Source organism: Aricia agestis, chromosome 10, assembly GCF_905147365.1.
Source record: "Aricia agestis chromosome 10, ilAriAges1.1, whole genome shotgun sequence".
Classification (NCBI taxonomy): Eukaryota; Metazoa; Arthropoda; class Insecta; order Lepidoptera; family Lycaenidae; genus Aricia; species Aricia agestis.
Window position 1 is genome coordinate 17,411,134 of NC_056415.1, and position 17,283 is coordinate 17,428,416.

The window sequence follows — 17,283 nt, forward strand, 5'->3', positions numbered from 1 at the left end:
TACTTAACGTAATTTATATAAAGCAGTAGTCGTTTGTTTTGATTATAAAACACCAATACACCTTTGCCTTAATGTGGTTTCTAATTAGGGGCCATATATTACTACTAGGGTACTCGGTGTTTTGCCTTGGATATGTTTTACATTGTTGTAAGTACTTTACTTTCATGTCAAATAGTTAGGTTTGGCCTACCTGCTTAGTAATTGTTAGGCAAGGCTATTTTGAATATTTCACAAAATGTTAAAATTGTTGACAATGTAAAAGTCCTAACATTGATCAATAGCTACTTGTCTCTTCCGGCACGGAAAACACTTTACTGTACAAATTTATGAGTGCTTTATGAGTTATAACTGTACTTTAGGTTTGTAACCACTTTTAAACACTTAAACTTCTAAACACGACCAATTTCTTCCAAGGCAAAACGTCATAAGTACCTCACTCATTAGAAACGCTAGTAGAACGTAGAAATAACTATTAAACAGTCCGTATGCGTTAAGTTTGTCATGAGACATCTGTGCAAACGTCGAAATTAAGCTGATCGCACATTGTCAGCGTCGAACGCACCGCATAGTACACGAAATGCGGCGCGTACGGTGCGGACGAATGTGCGAGGTTTCACATCATTTCATACAACGGATTCTAAAATGCGGCGCGTGTGTACCTACTGATAAAATATTATGTTAGATCACCTTTAGAAATGGCTAATTCGCTGTTTAAACGTTGAATTCGTCGTGTGTACTGATGTTTCTCGGCAAACTTATGGACTGTAGTAACGTGTTCTAGTCATAAGAATTTGGCATAGTCCATAATGTTTTTATTATAATAGTATGTAGCTGAGCAAATGTCGCATACACATATTTTTTGAAATTGCGAAGGGCTCTTTTCCAATTTTAAAATAATATTGGCCTAGTTATTCTACTTATCTATTATGCTGAACTAAACTCTTATTTATTGCACTAAAAAAATATATCTATATCTGTCGCTATTCCTCCAAACGAATAAAGCAATGTTTATAAAAGATTTGTTATATCAAAATACACAGTTAAAATTGTTATGAATTTGTAGGGTAATATGGGTTATGTAAGTCTCAGAGACTTATTTGAATTTGATCATTTTTCCATCCATCTTACCCCACCGTCTCATAATTGTTGAATTTTGTATGTTTTTATTTTTGGAAGAAAATTTTTAATAATAGTGTTCTACTTTTTCATATTGTTAGGTAAGTACGCAATTCGCGTACGTGCACGCATTTGGAACGCACTCGGTACGCACATTTTAGTATTGTGGGAAAACATTAAGCCTCTTATTAATAAAAATACTTGGACTACATTACCTTTACAATTTTTTGTTCTTGTCTGTTATGGCGGCTCTCGACATAGGCGAACGCGTTGGCCAATGTGTAGAACGGGCGTTCGCGCGTTGGCCGTAGGTATTTAGACGTTGGCCGACGCGTCTGCGAGCTTGCCGCGCGGGTCGGAAATGTCGGCAAAAGATCAAAGGACATTTGTCGCAAGCTTCGCGCTCCATCCACACATAGGCCGCGCGATCAGTTTGCCCGGAGTTATAATTATGATAATTATTATAATATGTAATAATTTTTGTATGTAATCATTTAATAAATAATAAGTAGGTAATAAAATAATTACTTATATTATTTTAATATTATAAAATATTATGTAAAAGTGAGTTTATTTCTTTGTTTGTTACGTTTTCTCGCCTTTTATTTATTTATTTCGAGAATACCCTTTAAAACTTTTTCTTGTCCACATTTACAAAGTAATTATAAGCTGTGAATAAATATACAGCTGCAGCTGTTAGCGACACAACATCCATTTTGAATCCGTCCGCACATTGGCGCGATCCAAAGCATACTGAACGACCTTCCTATGTGTGGATTACTCACAAACGCCGTTGCAAGCGCACTGCCAACGCGTCTGCAAACGCGTTCGCCTATGTCGAGAGCCGCCATTACATTGAAAAAGGCGCTTGATAGAAAATGACAAAATATTGTATAACGTTTTTATTGTGTACATCCTATTATTTTTGTTAGTAAGAGGGTAGGTAAGAGGGGATGATTTGAATTATAGCAGTTATATTGTACGTTTAGAAAATCATAATATTTATCCCATAATAATATAGATACCCCGTGTATGAGTATACTACATTCCACCTGGTTTCTAAATGCAATTTTTCTTCAAGTGTGTTGTTCTAAAACTAGTTAATCGGCTTTATTATGTATATTTTTGCTGTAGTGGTTTTAAGCTTTTTATACTTCTACGCTATATAATTATTGTAACATATAATAAAAATCCTATGAAGTTCAAACATGTAAAGTAGGATAAGATAACATTGAATGTTGTGTATATTGCATTTATTATTATATTTTTGTAATTACTTATAGAGTACCCAATGTTTAGAATGATATTAATATTTTAAACGATTTGTATTATTAGATGTAGTTTCTTGAATATAAAATTTTCAAAACTTATAGCATGTTCGCTTTTACAATGAATATAATAATTAATAATAATTTTATGAAACTATCTTTGAGTCTTGCACAAAATAGTTTGATTAAATTAAAGGTTATATTGATAGCTTTAAGTCTGTAGGTCTGGTATATGTATACTTAATATAAAATCGTACTAATCTTCAAAATTGCATACATTTTCAAAGTAATATGACAGCTAAGATAATATGATTATAAAAAATATTATACTAGCTTGAATTTTGCTATCTGCCTATTTTATGCAAAAAATATCCAATAAGTTTCGCTTGGTTTAAAATTTTGATCTAGTATTTACTAGTTGGCATGCTACTTCTATTCCTAATTATATAAAACCATCTAAGCCTTTCACAATAGATTTTCTTTTTCAGATTATTATGTAGTTTATAATGGACCAAGAATTGTCAAACCTGTAGTAAAAATTGGGATAGAAACAAGGAATGAGTAGATTTTAATCCAAATTCAGCCTTAACTGTGTTTTAACCGACTTCCAAAAAGGTGGTTGTCAATTTTGGGCAAGTAGCAATCTTTAACTATAGAAACAACGTGTCGTTTTAGGGTCTAAGTACAGTACGAACGAGGCCTTATGTTAGGCGACGAACACACTGTTGAAGTTCAATGATTGTGTAGATTTTATAAGAAATATTTTCGATGTTACGGTAACAAGTATTTAAGAATTGTAATTTTTGCATATGAGAGTTAATGCACTGTTAGATGTACCCCCGCCTAATAAATTAAATGCAAAAAATGTTATTTTTATTTTCCTATTATACTTTCAAGAGTCCGGGTGCCATCGCAATCTATACTAATATTATAAATGCGAAAGTATCTCTGTCTGTCTGTCTGTCTGTCTGTCTGTCTTGCTTTCACGCCAAAACTACCGAACCGATTGTGATGAAATTTTATATACAGATAGTCTAAAGCCTGAGAAAGGACATAGGCTACTTTTTTACTGGAAAAAAGGGTTGTAAGGGGGTTAAAATACTCAAATTTGTTCAAATTAAGTTAGTTCCAAAAATTCATACTAGATGGCGCCGTGCGTCTCTTACATCGCGCTAACGCTTGCCCAACATCTTTCTATAAGAGGTGGTATCATCATACAATCGAGTTCCGATTTTTTTCGATTGTTATTTCTTTTTTACGTTATTTAATAAGTAAGTACTTTATATCTTATACAGTGACGTAACCTTAAACCTGTCAATGATAAATAGTTTATGGGTAAATTAAAATTGGGGGGCTAAATAAGCTTTAAAATTTGGCATAAAATATAAAGTTTAATTTTAATAAAAAATGAAATATTATGTGCACACTGCACAGCTGTTTTGATTTAAAAATTTTTTATAAAAGCTTTTGACACCAATTTTGTTGACATCGCACGCTATAAACTGAAGTCCACGCGGACGAAGTCGCGGGCAACAGCTAGTTCTCATATAAACGTAATACCAAGATCATTTCCCATACGAGAATATTTTATTATTGAATATTTATACGTGGGAGAGCCATGCTTCGGCACGAATGGGCCGGCTCGACCGGAGAAATACCACGTTCTCACAGAAAACCGGCGTGAAACAGCGCTTGCGCTGTGTTTCGCCAAGTGAGTGAGTTTACCGGAGGCCCAATCCCCTACCCTATTCCCTTCCCTACCCTCCCCTATTCCCTTCCCTTCCCCTATTCCCTCTTAAAAGGCCGGCAACGCACTTACAGCTCTTCTGATGCTGCGAGTGTCCATGGGCGACGGAAGTTGCTTTCCATCAGGTGACCCGTTTGCTCGTTTGCCCCCTAATTTCATTAAAAAAAACCATATTTGAGTTATTATTCAGCTTAAGATAGTAATTACTAATTACCTAGGTTCATACAAAAATTCACCTCAAAATATTTACATACTTACCAAAAAATATGAACGATTACAATTTAGTATGTAAATATTGTAATCGTTCATATTTTTGGTATGTAACTATTTTGTAGTGAATCATTGTACAGGAACTTAGGTAATTACTATCTCAAGCTGAATAATAACTCAAATATTATGGTAAATATTCTCGTATGAAAATGATCTTTGCGATGGCACCCGGACTCTTAATTAATTTTGTCGATCGCTGTTGCTAAAACTCTAAAAAAAGAGGAGTGAAAGAAAATAATAAATATTTTTTGTACATTTATTAAAAATATAGCATTCTCTTTAGCAGTAATTCAACCGTCTTTCAAAAGTTACTTATGGCAACTGGCTCATGTTTTGGTAATAAAATGCATGGACTGGGCCCCATTCTAGTACCTATTTCTTCATTTAAATAGTTTGGGACAAGTCTTCATTTTTTATCACACCAAACCTCACTACTTAAGGTACTAATACTAATACACGGGACAATTATCGTAACGATTTATATCCTCGATGTTAAAATCGAACGACAAATTGTACGTGTGTAGCAATATCGCAAACGATTTTACGTTCAAAAGGTCGATTGGACGATTTTCTTGACGATCGATCGAAACGACAAATTGTCCCGTGTATGGGCACCTTAACGAAAATATTTACACAGCAACAGCTATTCACGGTTCGTTGTCTTTGTCGGTCCAGACACTTGAATAGTTATTCTATATTTTTATAAGTAAGCGGGCAAATGTTTCATCATCATCCAGTCCTTACTATTCTGCGAAATCACTAAAAATTTACAAATCGTGATGGAGTCTCTTCCGCGTTTTAGTAGTTTCCGATAGATGGCGCTGCTCGAAGTGAATTAAAAAAAACTCACAGAAAATATAATTTAACTCGAAAACATACTTTGAAGCTTAATTTCAATCAAATTCAAAAATATTTTTTACATTTTTCATAAAAACTGTTTACATTGCTAGATTAAAAAAAAAAAAAACTACTTTAGTCTTATTTGGAAACGTCTCATTGACCAAGAGATCGTGCCTTTGGGACTCTGCATACTCTGCAGCTTGGTTTATTTGGACGTCTTGTAAAAATGCCGAAAAAACCGGGCATAGGACAAACAGCGAATTTATCAGCCAGAGGAATTCTCTGCGCTGAACATCAGCAAGGGATTGTCCGATTAATCACGTGAGGCTTGAAACAAAACTCTCCCGATTTGACAAAAATCGCGATAGTCTTCAAACTCAGTGTGTAAGTGCGTACACAAAGAAGATCACGTGATTAACGGGCTGCTTCTAAGCCGTATTATCGAGGTCCATAGTGGACCGTTCGGCGACGGCGGTGGAGTGCAGCGTCAGCGCGACACGGAACCGCAGCTCCTCATCGCACAGCAGATGGTGCGGCTGCAGCGGCTCGCGGTGGCCGCAACCAGCGACTGCAACGAAGTGTACAAAAGTTAAAGTTAAAAATTGCTCACAATCACGACACAATGGTTTAACTAGCTAAAAGCCGAGCTTTGTGAGAACTAGCGTCGTCACACCTTGACTGACTAATGATAACACATCTGCATCATATTATAAAATATAAAAATTACCTACTATGTTAAAGCACAAATCAATAGGCGTGATAGTTTTTCGTAAAATGTATTTAGTAAAGTGTACCACAAAATGTTCAGGTTGTGGGATATACTAGGGCTCGCTTCGCTCGCCCCGATAAAACTAAAAAACACGCTTCATATTTTATTTTCTTCTTTTATTTTAATAATTTTTATTATTTATTTTTTTCAGAAAAATTTATTCAAATTATTGCATTGGCATTGGCTCTTAATTATACGTATGCAAAGTTTTGAAGTAATCAGACTAATGGGAGATAGGTAAAAACTAAAAATCATGCTCAACGATTCCTCTACATACATACAGCCCAAGTTTTAATATGTGTCTTTGAGTAAATTTAATAATAATAGCTCCCACACCGGTTTCGGTGACGGTGGCCAGTTTTATTGAAACCAGGCCAGCTACGCAAGAGTAATTTTATAGTGCCCAAGTGTGTGCGCAGTACACAAGAGCACTCTCTATTCCTTTACTCTCATAGTCACAACCCAGTGGGACGGAAGACCGACACGACCGGCGAGAGATCAGGCGCAGGACCGACTTTTTACATGCCCATCCGACGCATGGATCATCTTACTTGTCAGACAATCAGGTGATCAGCCTGCATTGTCCCAACCAAACTTGGAAATAACATTTTTCCAACGCGGGAATCGAACCCACGACCTCCGAGTCAAGAGCCGCGCTCTATACCACTAGACCACGGAGGCGTTACAAGGCATTCTTTTTTTGAGTAATTTTAGTGTACAAAAAAAGAATTATTGCTCAGAGAAGAATTAAAATATCGCACAAAAATTGTAAATTTTACCAGGGTATAAAGTATCCTCTGTCCATAACTGGAACTCAAATATTACTAGGCACTAGGTCATTTTACCTATACTTACTTATAATGTTTTGCCTGAATATTGCAAAAAGGTAATATATTATGTATTTCAGGAAGTGTACATATATATACTTAGGTTGGGTTGCACCAGAGACGTGGTTATAGTTAAAGTTAAATATGGCGTCCAAACACCCCATATTCTCATACGACATCTGTCAATTTTTCCGAGTCAAAGTTAGTTGGTGCAACCCAGTCTTAATATTATAAAGCGGAAGAGTTTGTTTGTTTGAACGCGCTAATCTCAGGAACTACTGGTCCGATTTGAAAAATTATTTCAGTGTTAGGTAGCCCATTTATCGAAGAAGGCTATAGAGCATAGGCTACATTTTATCACGCTAAGACAGAAGCGAAGAAATAGCGGAAAACGTGGAAAAAACGGGGGGGAAATTATTTGAAAGGGCTAACTTGAACGCGCTAATCTCAGGAACCACTGGTCCGATTTGAAAAATTATTTCAGTGTTAGAGTATGTCCAGATGAGGCGTTTCGCGCGTGTTATACGCGCGTAAAACGCCGGGAGGGATTCAGCAGCCAGTTACAAACATGGACTCGGAAAGAGCAGTTGCGTTGTGGCTTTACTACACACAAATTTTTACTACCTAAAGTTTTTTTCTTTTCTTCGGAATCACCTGCTCCCCAAAAAATCTCGACGCTTTCTTCCCAGTTCCTGCGTTTTATGACTTTATTGGAATAATCTGAACATTCCATATTCCATATGGCCTCTCTTTTTTCAATTTCGTCAATAAAAAGTTCCGTATCGAAGTTATCACGCTCCATCATTTTCATGAAATACGTCCACTCGCAACTGACGCGACTCGCGCGTCGCGCGCGCCTTTTACGGGCGAGTCGAGAGTTTCGCTCATTGCAAGCGTATTACGCGCGATTTTAAAAGCGCGCGTAGATATCTGGACGCGATATATGTAGCTCTAGTATCTCGGGAACGCGCGTAAAACGCACGATCGCTAGCGCGCGCGTAAAACGCCTCATTTGGACAGGCTCTTAGATAGCCCATATATCGAGAAAGACTATATTATTTTATCACGCTAAGACTAATAGGAAGAGAAAAACGTAGAAAAACGGTGGAAATTATTTGAAAGGGCTTATCTTCTGTGGATCATAGGCTATTTTTTGTGGACTAAATTCTCTGTGAAATATATAATTTACGCGGGCAAAGCCGGCGGGCAAAATGACACCCGCAACTCCGTTGCGCCAAAACACGTTTAACGTGCGGGAACCGTACATTTTTCCGAGATAAAAACTATCTTATGTCCTTTCTCGGGACTCAAAATATCTCCATGCCATGCCAAATTTCAGCAAAATCGGTTCAGCGGTTTAATCGTGAAGTGGTAACAGACAGACAGACACACTTTCGCATTTATAATATTATAGTATAAGTATGGAAGTATGGATGTATGGATATAAACATATGGATAAAGTAATAAATTTTTTACTTATAATAACCCTTTACCTTTCCTATTTAAACCCTCGTGCCTTGCAGGGTTGCCCGGAGATGTTGCTTTTAGCGATAAGGCCACCCTTGCCCACATTTATGTCTTAATTAGTGTTTTACACCTATCTATTATGTACTTACCGGGGCATCTGACTCTGTTCTTCTTGTTAATCAGCTCCATTATAGTTTGCCTCTCATAGATGTGTCCACACAAGGAGTTCCTCACCGGGTCTTCTATTGGCTTCTTTGTTATTGGGTCCACCTGGAAATTGACAAAATATGATAATATGAAATAAAAATTTACAATAAAAAATGGAATACAATAGTTTATAACAGCTTTATTTATTAGCGTTGCAGGTTCGAGCACAAGTGTAAAGCTTTAACAATAATTAGGATAAGCCAAACATTGAAAATAATTTAAAGATTTTTACTTCTCAAGTTCTCATGGCAATTTTTCTACAAATAAGAATACTTACATATCTTTCCTGGGACTCCGTTATTGCAAGATCTGACTCGTCTAGATTTGCTGTAAATCAAAAATAGAGCTTTATGGATGTAAAAATTAAATACATAGTGAAATATTATTCTGTGAAAGTGGGTAAGGATTAATGACTGGTTTGTTAATATAAACCCCTATTATAAACTGCCCTTAGCAAGCACTCGCTATTCAAATTATTGGCAAAGTAGTAATTGAAGCATAAATAAAACATAAATGACTTCCCAAAAGTACCATTTTCTGTGATGATACTGTATTTATAAACTAGTCAAGACTCAAAAGCTCAAGTAATAAAAGTGAAGGTACAGAAATAAAAACTTCATATTCTGAGTTATTTGCACATGCCTAGGTCTAGTGCAGCTTTGGCTATTTGCAATTTATTACTGGAAGTTGATGAGTGAATTTCATTAAGGGCGGATATGATGGGGTTTACATGTCTTATTGACAAAAACCACAAAAAATAGATATATAAAAAAACTTCATAGTTTATACTTACGTCTAGCATTCTGCAGGCCCTTCTTTATCCTCTTGTCTAGCTCCAGCATGTAAGGATGATTTCTCACGTTCAGTCTTCTGCTGGCCATCCCACTGAGATGCTCCGAGAACCTCGCATCCAGTGACTCAACATTAGAGGCATCTGTTTCATTCTGAAATATAATGTAACCCATCAATCCCCAAGCGGCAGTCGGCTGCCGCACAACAAATGAAAATCTATTGTGTCTGCAATACCCACGATGGAGGTGCTACACAATAATTATTATTGAACATACAGAAGTTTTTTAGTGTTATGGACATTTTTGGCCTGATTATAATTCAGATTGTAGCCCCATACTAATATTACTAATGCGAAAGTTTGTCTGTCGGTTACTCTGCACACCCAAACTCAGGCGCGGTCGCTGCCTGAAATTTTGGGGGGGGTCATATATTTCTTTTATCTGCGCCCTAGAACGGTTCTGGGTTGACAGCTGTCTAAGGTCGGACGCAGTAGCGGTTAGGGGATAGCTAGAAATTTCCTTTTATTATGAGGCAAGATTTTGAGATTTTTCAATTTGACCTTAGAATTCTCTTAGACTTAGACCTTAGACTCTTCGGACCGCCTGCCCAAGCCGCTGAACCGATTTTACTTAAATTCGGTATCCAGGAGATACTTTGAGTCCCGGAAAAGGACATAATATTATATAGAATACTTTTTATCCGCGCGATAGACGAATTTTGGCGCAACGGAGAACTACGGACGTCATCTAGTGCAAAAACTCACCTTAGCTTTCTCTAAAGCTTGAAATGCCACATCCTGTTGTGCCTCAAGCAAGCAATATTCTTCGACGTAACCTTTTAACTTATTAAATTCTGTTTCTTTTTCGGCTTCCAAATATTTAGATACGTTGTCGGTACACAAATATAAACTTGTAATACACTGCTTTCTTAGCGTTGCAAGATCTAAATCAGACATATTAATATTCGATAAGGCAGTCTTTACACTAAATAAATAGGCCACCAAAGCAGTTAAGAATAAAATTACTAACAGCAAGAAAAATGAAACAAAATCAAAAATCAAAATAAACTTTTGATAACCTTGATCTTCCTCTTCTTCTTATTTTTTTTCTTATTATGGCACTTGACTATAAAACCATGGTTTGAACCTGAGGTTTGCCGTTTGAAACATAGTGAGTGGTGAATGGTGATAGCGGTCATTGCTCCCTGTCAAAAACTTGTCATTTTCTATATAAACCGCGATTGACAATTATGGACTAGAATTAAATTGTCAACATGCACATAAGTGCTGACTGGACGTCAAAAATAGAGTTATGCTGTCATGTATCACACGTGTCTTTTTACCACGCAGTGTTTACTGATAGTGAAATCTCGCTTGCTCAGGCCTTTGTTTCTCTATTACACTAGGTATATATTTTGGTTTATTATAGAAATTAATGACAAGTTCTTGACAGCGAGTCAAATAAATGTCTACCGCTATGTTTCGTCAAGTACAGTATTTAATAAACAATTATTTTCAGAGTAAGAAAATCCTAAACTTCGAAATCGTGAAACAAAATATGAGCGAGCGAAAAGAACCGAAAGGAGCGTGCAGGACATCATCTCCCTGCTGAAGCAGACGGATCCGGATGAGGTACTAAACATCTCCTCCTTTCGGTTCCGTCTCTTCGCCGCGACGGCATGTTCGCGCTTTGGCCGAGCGTCTCATACAGCAGCTGCTTCGATTGGCAAATCTCCTCACTGGTAAAGAAAGACTTGCAGATCTGCATGATGCTGACCTCGTCCATGGTGTCGATGACGTGCTGGATAAACGCCAGCAACTCGTTGGCCACGAGCGCCATTGGGTCACGTGCAGCGGCAATGGGCCACGCGATTCACGAAAAAAAAATGCCTTGTCGAACTGTCACGTATGTAGGTACTTTGTGGACTTTGCTGAGTTGTGGGGTGAGAGGGGAGACATTCAATCCCAGTTCGCTCGCTCATATTTTGTTTCACGATTTCAAAGTTTAGGATTTTCTTACTCTGAAAATAATTGTTCAAACCATGGTTTTATAGTCAAGTGCCTTAATAAGAAAATCATAAAAACATGTTCATAAAAAAGGTGACTTCATGATGGGATCCATAGGTAATCGAGGGAATTCCTCGCTATTTATATCAAAACCGCACATTTATCTGGATGATATTGTGATTTCGAGTAATTCAGATTAAGTACCTATGTACATAATCTGAATTACTCGAAAGTTTCAGTTAAGCGTCTACCACTTTACTGAATCGACCGACTTGACTTCTTGACTGTATTGACTTTATAATTAGACTTTGACTAGACTTTAGACCTGACTGACCTGACGATAATATAGAAAAAAAATTGTATTAAAGAATATTGTTTTCCTGCCATAATATTATACTCGACACTGGCACAGTTCATATTGCTATACCAGCATAGCTAGCACGGGGTGTCCCAGTCGATTCTTCGGAAGAAAGTAATGGCAGTTTCTTTCCCATGTCTACATATCTTATTCCCGAGCATGGCACCACCCATCGACTTGAGTTTCAGTGGACAAAGACAAGAAACTCTTTCCATAGCAACCATTAAAGCAACTATAATTCCGGCTATAGACAGGGTTGCTATACATCGATTTTTTGAATTTGCCGCCATTTACTCGACACTAGCCATGGTTTTATAGCCAAGTGCCATAATAAAAATAAAAAAAGAATCAAGAAACTAAATGTCAAAAGCGGTTCGTCAATCGTCATGCTTGACTTATAGATTTTCAAAAGCGGAAGATATCGAGATACGAAAGAAACTTTTTCTCCAATGTTTTTCCGGTAAAACTGTCAAAATTTAGTTTCTTTCGTTTGTCTACGTGCTTGTGCTAGCTATGCAGAGTAGACAGAATTATAGAGTATACCGACTTAGAACTGATTTTGAAATTTTTAAATTTGACGTATTATGATTTATGACGAAAATCGTCGCTAGGGTTGTTAACTTGTTACCTACGAATTTAAAACTATGACATATTCGCTGGACGTGTTCCTCTTTGGTCGTATTGTTGTTTGTGTTTTGGCACATGCGATTAAAATTGTCAGAATCCAATTTTGAAATCTTTATTTTAAATATTTAAAAATAAATTATATCAGCCAGTGCGAGGCACAATCCGTTCATATTCCTAGTGAAACCCGACGAATTTGACAGATATTGAAACCTGTCCGTTTCTTTGCAGTCGAATTACTAATAGTTATGTCTATTGTGGCTATACTGTGACACTGGCCCATAGACTTATACATATAGGTTTATGCACTGGCCATGGTTATAGCCGAAGTGCCATTATAAGAAAAAAAAAAAAGATAAATGATAACAAATGTCAAAGTCATTGCTTATCAGTTACCTATCAATTTTATAATGTATTTTGGAAATATTTGAACATTTTTGATTTTTCATAGTTTATTTCTTCGCGATAATGTGTAAATGAAGGGAATTATTCAGTTTTCTCTACTTTGAATTACGCAACTAAACATTGCCTATAAATTCTCAAATCAAAAGTGCGTTATATATAAGTTTGGCTTACACTCACAAAAATGGTAAAATATTTTAGTAAATATTATAATATGAAAAGTATTAGTAAAGCTATAAGCAGGTATCTTACAACCACTTCAGTTATTATGGTAGGTCTCACTATACAAAACTCGAAATTATAATCGCTTTTATTGTTAATTTCTTTAAAGAATATTAAATGTTGTTTCCTGTCTCTTCTTCTCTCTTTTATTTTTCTGTGTATGTGTGATATATTTTGTTATTTCTATATTGTACCTATACGTTAAGATATTTATTTTGTAAATTTTATTTGCCGGCCTTTTAAGAGGGAATAGGGTAATGGGGTAGGGATGGAAGGGAATAGGGTAGTGGATCGGGCCTTCGGTAAACTCACTCACTCGATGAAACACAGCGCAAGTGCTGTTTCACGCCGGTTTTCTGTGAGAACGTGGTATTTCTCCGGTCGAGCCGGCCCATTCGTGCCGAAGCATGGCTCTCCCACGTATAAAATGTTCCATACAACAAACATGATTTTTTTGCTATTTTTTGCTAAATATCAATAACGGCAATACATAGGCACTTGAAACATTCACAAAATTCTCAGTTTTATTTCTATTTTAACAATTTATAATAAAATTTAAATAAATGAAATAATAAACGGGGGCTCACATACAAAAAACCACAGACAAGATAGATACTGCATGTTGCTCCATTTGTATGAAAACAAATGTGCCACTTTTTTCCTACCTACTGTGACGTGCCGATGATAAGAAATGTGTCCATTAACTAGGCTAACTTTTCTATTTGAATTTCTACAGCTCAATACAACACTTTTAGGCATTTAGGCTATATTTAGGTATCTATTTTGATCTATGTCTGTACAAAAAACACAATTTTTCAGCCTATTTTTGCTCTATAATAATTGTGGTACGGAACCCTATGTGCGCGAGTCCAACTCGCACTTGGCCGATTTTTTTAAATTTTTGTTATTGTATTTAAAAAGGAATACTACTGACATCAAACATTCTAGTAAATTATACTTTGTAATGCTTATGTAATTAAAAAAAATATTACTCATCCTCTTCATTACCTTACCAACTATTTAATATTTTTGCAAAGTCATTGTAAAAATTTTATAGGTAGTTAAAAGATACTTCTAAAGTCCAAACTTAGTTTTTGTATGTTGAAGTGATTGTGATTGACAAAATTGTTGCTTTTTAAACAATGATTAACTCTAAAGATTTTATTCTCACCCTAACTTAAAGGCAGCAAGTTTTTTTGTATCATAATGCCATTTCAGACAACTTATTTATTTTAAGAATATTTTCAGAAAAACCCTATAGTAACGGTGAAGCAAGGACAGATGAAAGGTACTGTGGATGCCCTGTACAATGGAGGCAGCTACTTGAGTTTCAAGGGTATCCCTTATGCTACACCCCCTATAGGAGCACTTAGGTTTAAGGTAGGTTTAGATAATTTTCACAGTATTTATCAACAACAGCATGTTTTTAATGATAAAAAGGTAAAATAAGGATACCCTGATACTCTATTTTATATTGTATACCTGTATATTATGTAGAATTTGCAAATGTCAAAGCAAATTTTTTTCATTTCAGGCTCCCCAACCACCAAAAGCATGGTCTGGGATCCATGATGCTTCACAACATGGACCGATATGCCCTCAAGTTGACATGCAGACTCTAGAGCTTCAAGCAGGAGATGAGAACTGCCTCTTCCTAAATGTATACACTCCATCACTCGAGTCTAAACTGCCTGTGATGGTGTACTTCCACGGAGGTGGTTTCCTATCCGGCTCGGGCAACAGTGATATGTACGGGCCGAGGTTCCTCCTTCAGAACAATGTGATTCTAGTCACAGTCAACTACAGGTTGGGCATGCTAGGGTTTCTGTGTTTGGACACTTCTGAATATCCCGGTGAGAATTTTGTTAATTGGCAATTAAGGCAGCAAACTTTTTATAATAATAATATCTTCTTTTGAAATATTATGTTTGTAATATTTCAAAAGAAGATATTATTATTATAAAAACATGGCATATACTTTAAAGATCAATGATAATATTGTTATGATTTCATTATAGCTATAATGATAATATTAGTGCATATAAGTCTTACTAGATGGCGCTGTTTGTTGCATAACGCATAAAATTATTTTTTTCAGGCAATGCAGGTATGAAAGACCAGGTGGCGGCGCTGCGGTGGGTTCACCAGAATATCGCCAACTTCGGAGGTGATCCGAACAACGTGACTTTATTTGGCGAAAGCGCGGGCGCCGCGTCAGTCGCTTACCACCTAGTGTCGCCTATGTCTAATGGCCTATTCCATAAAGTCATCTGCCAAAGTGGAGTATGTACTGTAGAGTGGGCACGAGACAAGGGGGGCAGAGAAAGAGCGTTTCGGATTGGAAAATTATTAGGAAAACACACACAAAGTGAAGCAGAACTCATGGAGCATTTAAACAGTATTCCTGCTGTTGATATCGCCGCTATGAGCTTGAAAAGTTCCACTAAAGATGAAAGATATAGAGGTTTGCCTCTACATTTTGTGCCTGTCGTTGAAAAAAAAATTCAGGGCAACAAGGCATTTCTAGACGAAGATCCTTATGACATATTAAAATCGGGGAGAGTAAAAAACATACCGGCGATAATCGGCTACAACTCCTCCGAAGGTCTGTTTATGACGATCAGAAATTTGAAACGTCGCGAGTTTTACAACAAGTACCCATCGTTTTTAGTACCCAGGGACATGGCAGAGAAAGTATCTACAGAAAAAATGCATGAAATGGGTAATAAAATTAAGAAATTCTACTTCGGAGATGAAATACAGGAAGACGATGTTGAAAATTTTTGTAATTTGCTATCAGATCTGCATTTCACGGTGCCAGCTCAAAGATTTGCTAATTTACTATCACAAACTAATCCTGTATACATGTACAGGTTCAATTGTGATACAGAACTGAACTTTATAAAGACTTTACTAAATGTGGCAGAGTATAAGGGAGCTTGTCACGCCGACGACCTCTTCTATATATTTGACAGCAATTTAAACAAGGATTTGTATTTGGAAAACAAAGAGTTGAAGCACATTGTCGATATGATTGCTAAATTGTGGACTGACTTCGCTAAGACTGGGTAAGATTCGTTGTTTACCAACTATTTAAGGCCCTTCCCCTACGGAGATTCCGTAATTTACCGTATTTAGAGCCTTATAAACTCATAATTTGAAAGCTACACAGTTATAATAAAAATACAGCAATAATTTTCAGTATATCAACATTCCATTCCACGTTTTAAAATTTTCTATTTTTGTTTATTACTTATGATATTAGCTTCCAAAGCTAAAGTAATGCCAATTTATTAAAATTGAAGTATACTTTCAGCATTTCCCTAGTATTTAGGTACAAATTACGTTTATTTGAAACACACGACAATAGACAATTTCATTAACTACATATTCCCCGTTTTAAATTTTTTTAGATCAATTTTGTAATAGTGTGTTTTGACCTTGTCTACCAAGTGAATTTTGAATTTCTTCTCGACGAATTAATGAAGAATCAGTGCTTGATTTCCCTCATGACAATCCAAGAAAATTACGCTTACTTCCTCTATGTAACACTTTAAGTTTGCCCTTATACTTATATATATTTTTTATTTCTATGTTCCAGCAATCCAACACCAGAAGATTCGCTGTGGCCTCCATACACAGAAAGTCAGTACCTCAGCATAGACTCCACACTGTCGGTCCAGCGGCAGGCCGACGCGCGTAGGATTCAGTTCTGGACGGACTTAGCGAGGGATGTGCCGAAAAGCCGATTGTAAAGGAAATTAATCTACGTATTGAAGGGGGTTTGGGTCTATAATGTTGTTTTCATATAATTTGTAACAAATTAAAATATGAGAACTGGTGCTAAAATAAGCGACTTGTGTAGCGACTCCGCTAGACATAATTGTTATGTAGTTTATATTCTTATAAATTCTCTTTTGATATAATGAAATCGAAACCAAGCTTGCCCTGGTGAAACCGAAACTTAAAAGCTAGTGAGTAAAAAACGAAAATATGGTTCCATCTTATTTCCATTAGATGTCGCTACTAGTAAGTATACGTTTTGAGGTTGGGTTGCACCAACTAACTTTAGCTATAACTGTAACTTTAACTATAACTTTAACTTTAAGTTCTACAATGCAAAATGTCAAATCTTTGGTTAATGTTAAAAATGGACGCCATCAAGACGCCATACTTAACCATAACCATAGAGCTCGACAAGGTTTTAAATGCACGTGGCGAAAAAGGAACTAACGCTGTCATCATACAAAAACGCCATTTTTGACAGTTGTCCTTTACCAGCAGCGCCCCCGCCCACGTTCATTTATAACCTTGTTGGACCAGCTGTCATGTGTCAATTTCTCCGGTCAAAGGTTAAGGTTAAAGTTAA

General features: G+C 36.4%; 2 protein-coding genes across 3 annotated transcripts; one reads left to right on the plus strand and one right to left on the minus strand.

Annotated features, from left to right (window-relative positions):
• Positions 1 to 5,336: 5,336 nt before the first annotated feature.
• LOC121731145 (E3 SUMO-protein ligase NSE2-like) lies at positions 5,337 to 10,353 on the minus strand. Its single transcript, XM_042120501.1, has 5 exons — positions 10,067 to 10,353; positions 9,305 to 9,455; positions 8,789 to 8,838; positions 8,454 to 8,574; positions 5,337 to 5,809 (listed from the first exon to the last, which is right to left on the minus strand). Exons 1-5 carry the CDS (start codon positions 10,256 to 10,258, stop codon positions 5,670 to 5,672), a joined length of 654 nt encoding a protein of 217 aa, XP_041976435.1. The 5' UTR covers positions 10,259 to 10,353; the 3' UTR covers positions 5,337 to 5,669.
• A 2,368-nt stretch (positions 10,354 to 12,721) lies between these two features.
• LOC121731104 (para-nitrobenzyl esterase-like) lies at positions 12,722 to 16,991 on the plus strand. Of its 2 annotated transcripts, none has more exons than XM_042120445.1 (5): positions 12,722 to 12,879; positions 14,163 to 14,294; positions 14,449 to 14,767; positions 15,013 to 15,982; positions 16,516 to 16,991. In XM_042120445.1, the coding sequence occupies exons 1-5, from the start codon at positions 12,877 to 12,879 to the stop codon at positions 16,667 to 16,669; spliced, it is 1,578 nt and encodes a 525-aa protein (XP_041976379.1). In that variant the 5' UTR covers positions 12,722 to 12,876; the 3' UTR covers positions 16,670 to 16,991. The 2 variants fall into 2 exon arrangements, with proteins under 2 accessions (XP_041976379.1, XP_041976378.1); XM_042120444.1 differs by lacking the exon at positions 12,722 to 12,879 and adding an exon at positions 12,902 to 12,963.
• Positions 16,992 to 17,283: the final 292 nt, after the last annotated feature.

What these genes read in the sequence shown, in the direction of transcription:
- LOC121731145 (XM_042120501.1), bottom strand. Translation starts at nt 10,258, where the DNA reads ATGTCTGATTTAGATCTTGCAACGCTAAGAAAGCAGTGTATTACAAGT. An exon ending in AAGCTTTAGAGAAAGCTAAG is followed by an intron (nt 9,456 to 10,066) that starts GTGAGTTTTTGC and finishes ATTATATTTCAG; the next exon opens with AATGAAACAGATGCCTCTAA. An exon ending in GAACAGAGTCAGATGCCCCG is followed by an intron (nt 5,810 to 8,453) that starts GTAAGTACATAA and finishes ACTTCGTTGCAG; the next exon opens with TCGCTGGTTGCGGCCACCGC.
- LOC121731104 (XM_042120444.1), top strand. Translation starts at nt 12,907, where the DNA reads ATGAAAAGTATTAGTAAAGCTATAAGCAGGTATCTTACAACCACTTCA. An exon ending in CAACCACTTCAGTTATTATG is followed by an intron (nt 12,964 to 14,162) that starts GTAGGTCTCACT and finishes GAATATTTTCAG; the next exon opens with AAAAACCCTATAGTAACGGT. An exon ending in ACTGACTTCGCTAAGACTGG is followed by an intron (nt 15,983 to 16,515) that starts GTAAGATTCGTT and finishes TCTATGTTCCAG; the next exon opens with CAATCCAACACCAGAAGATT.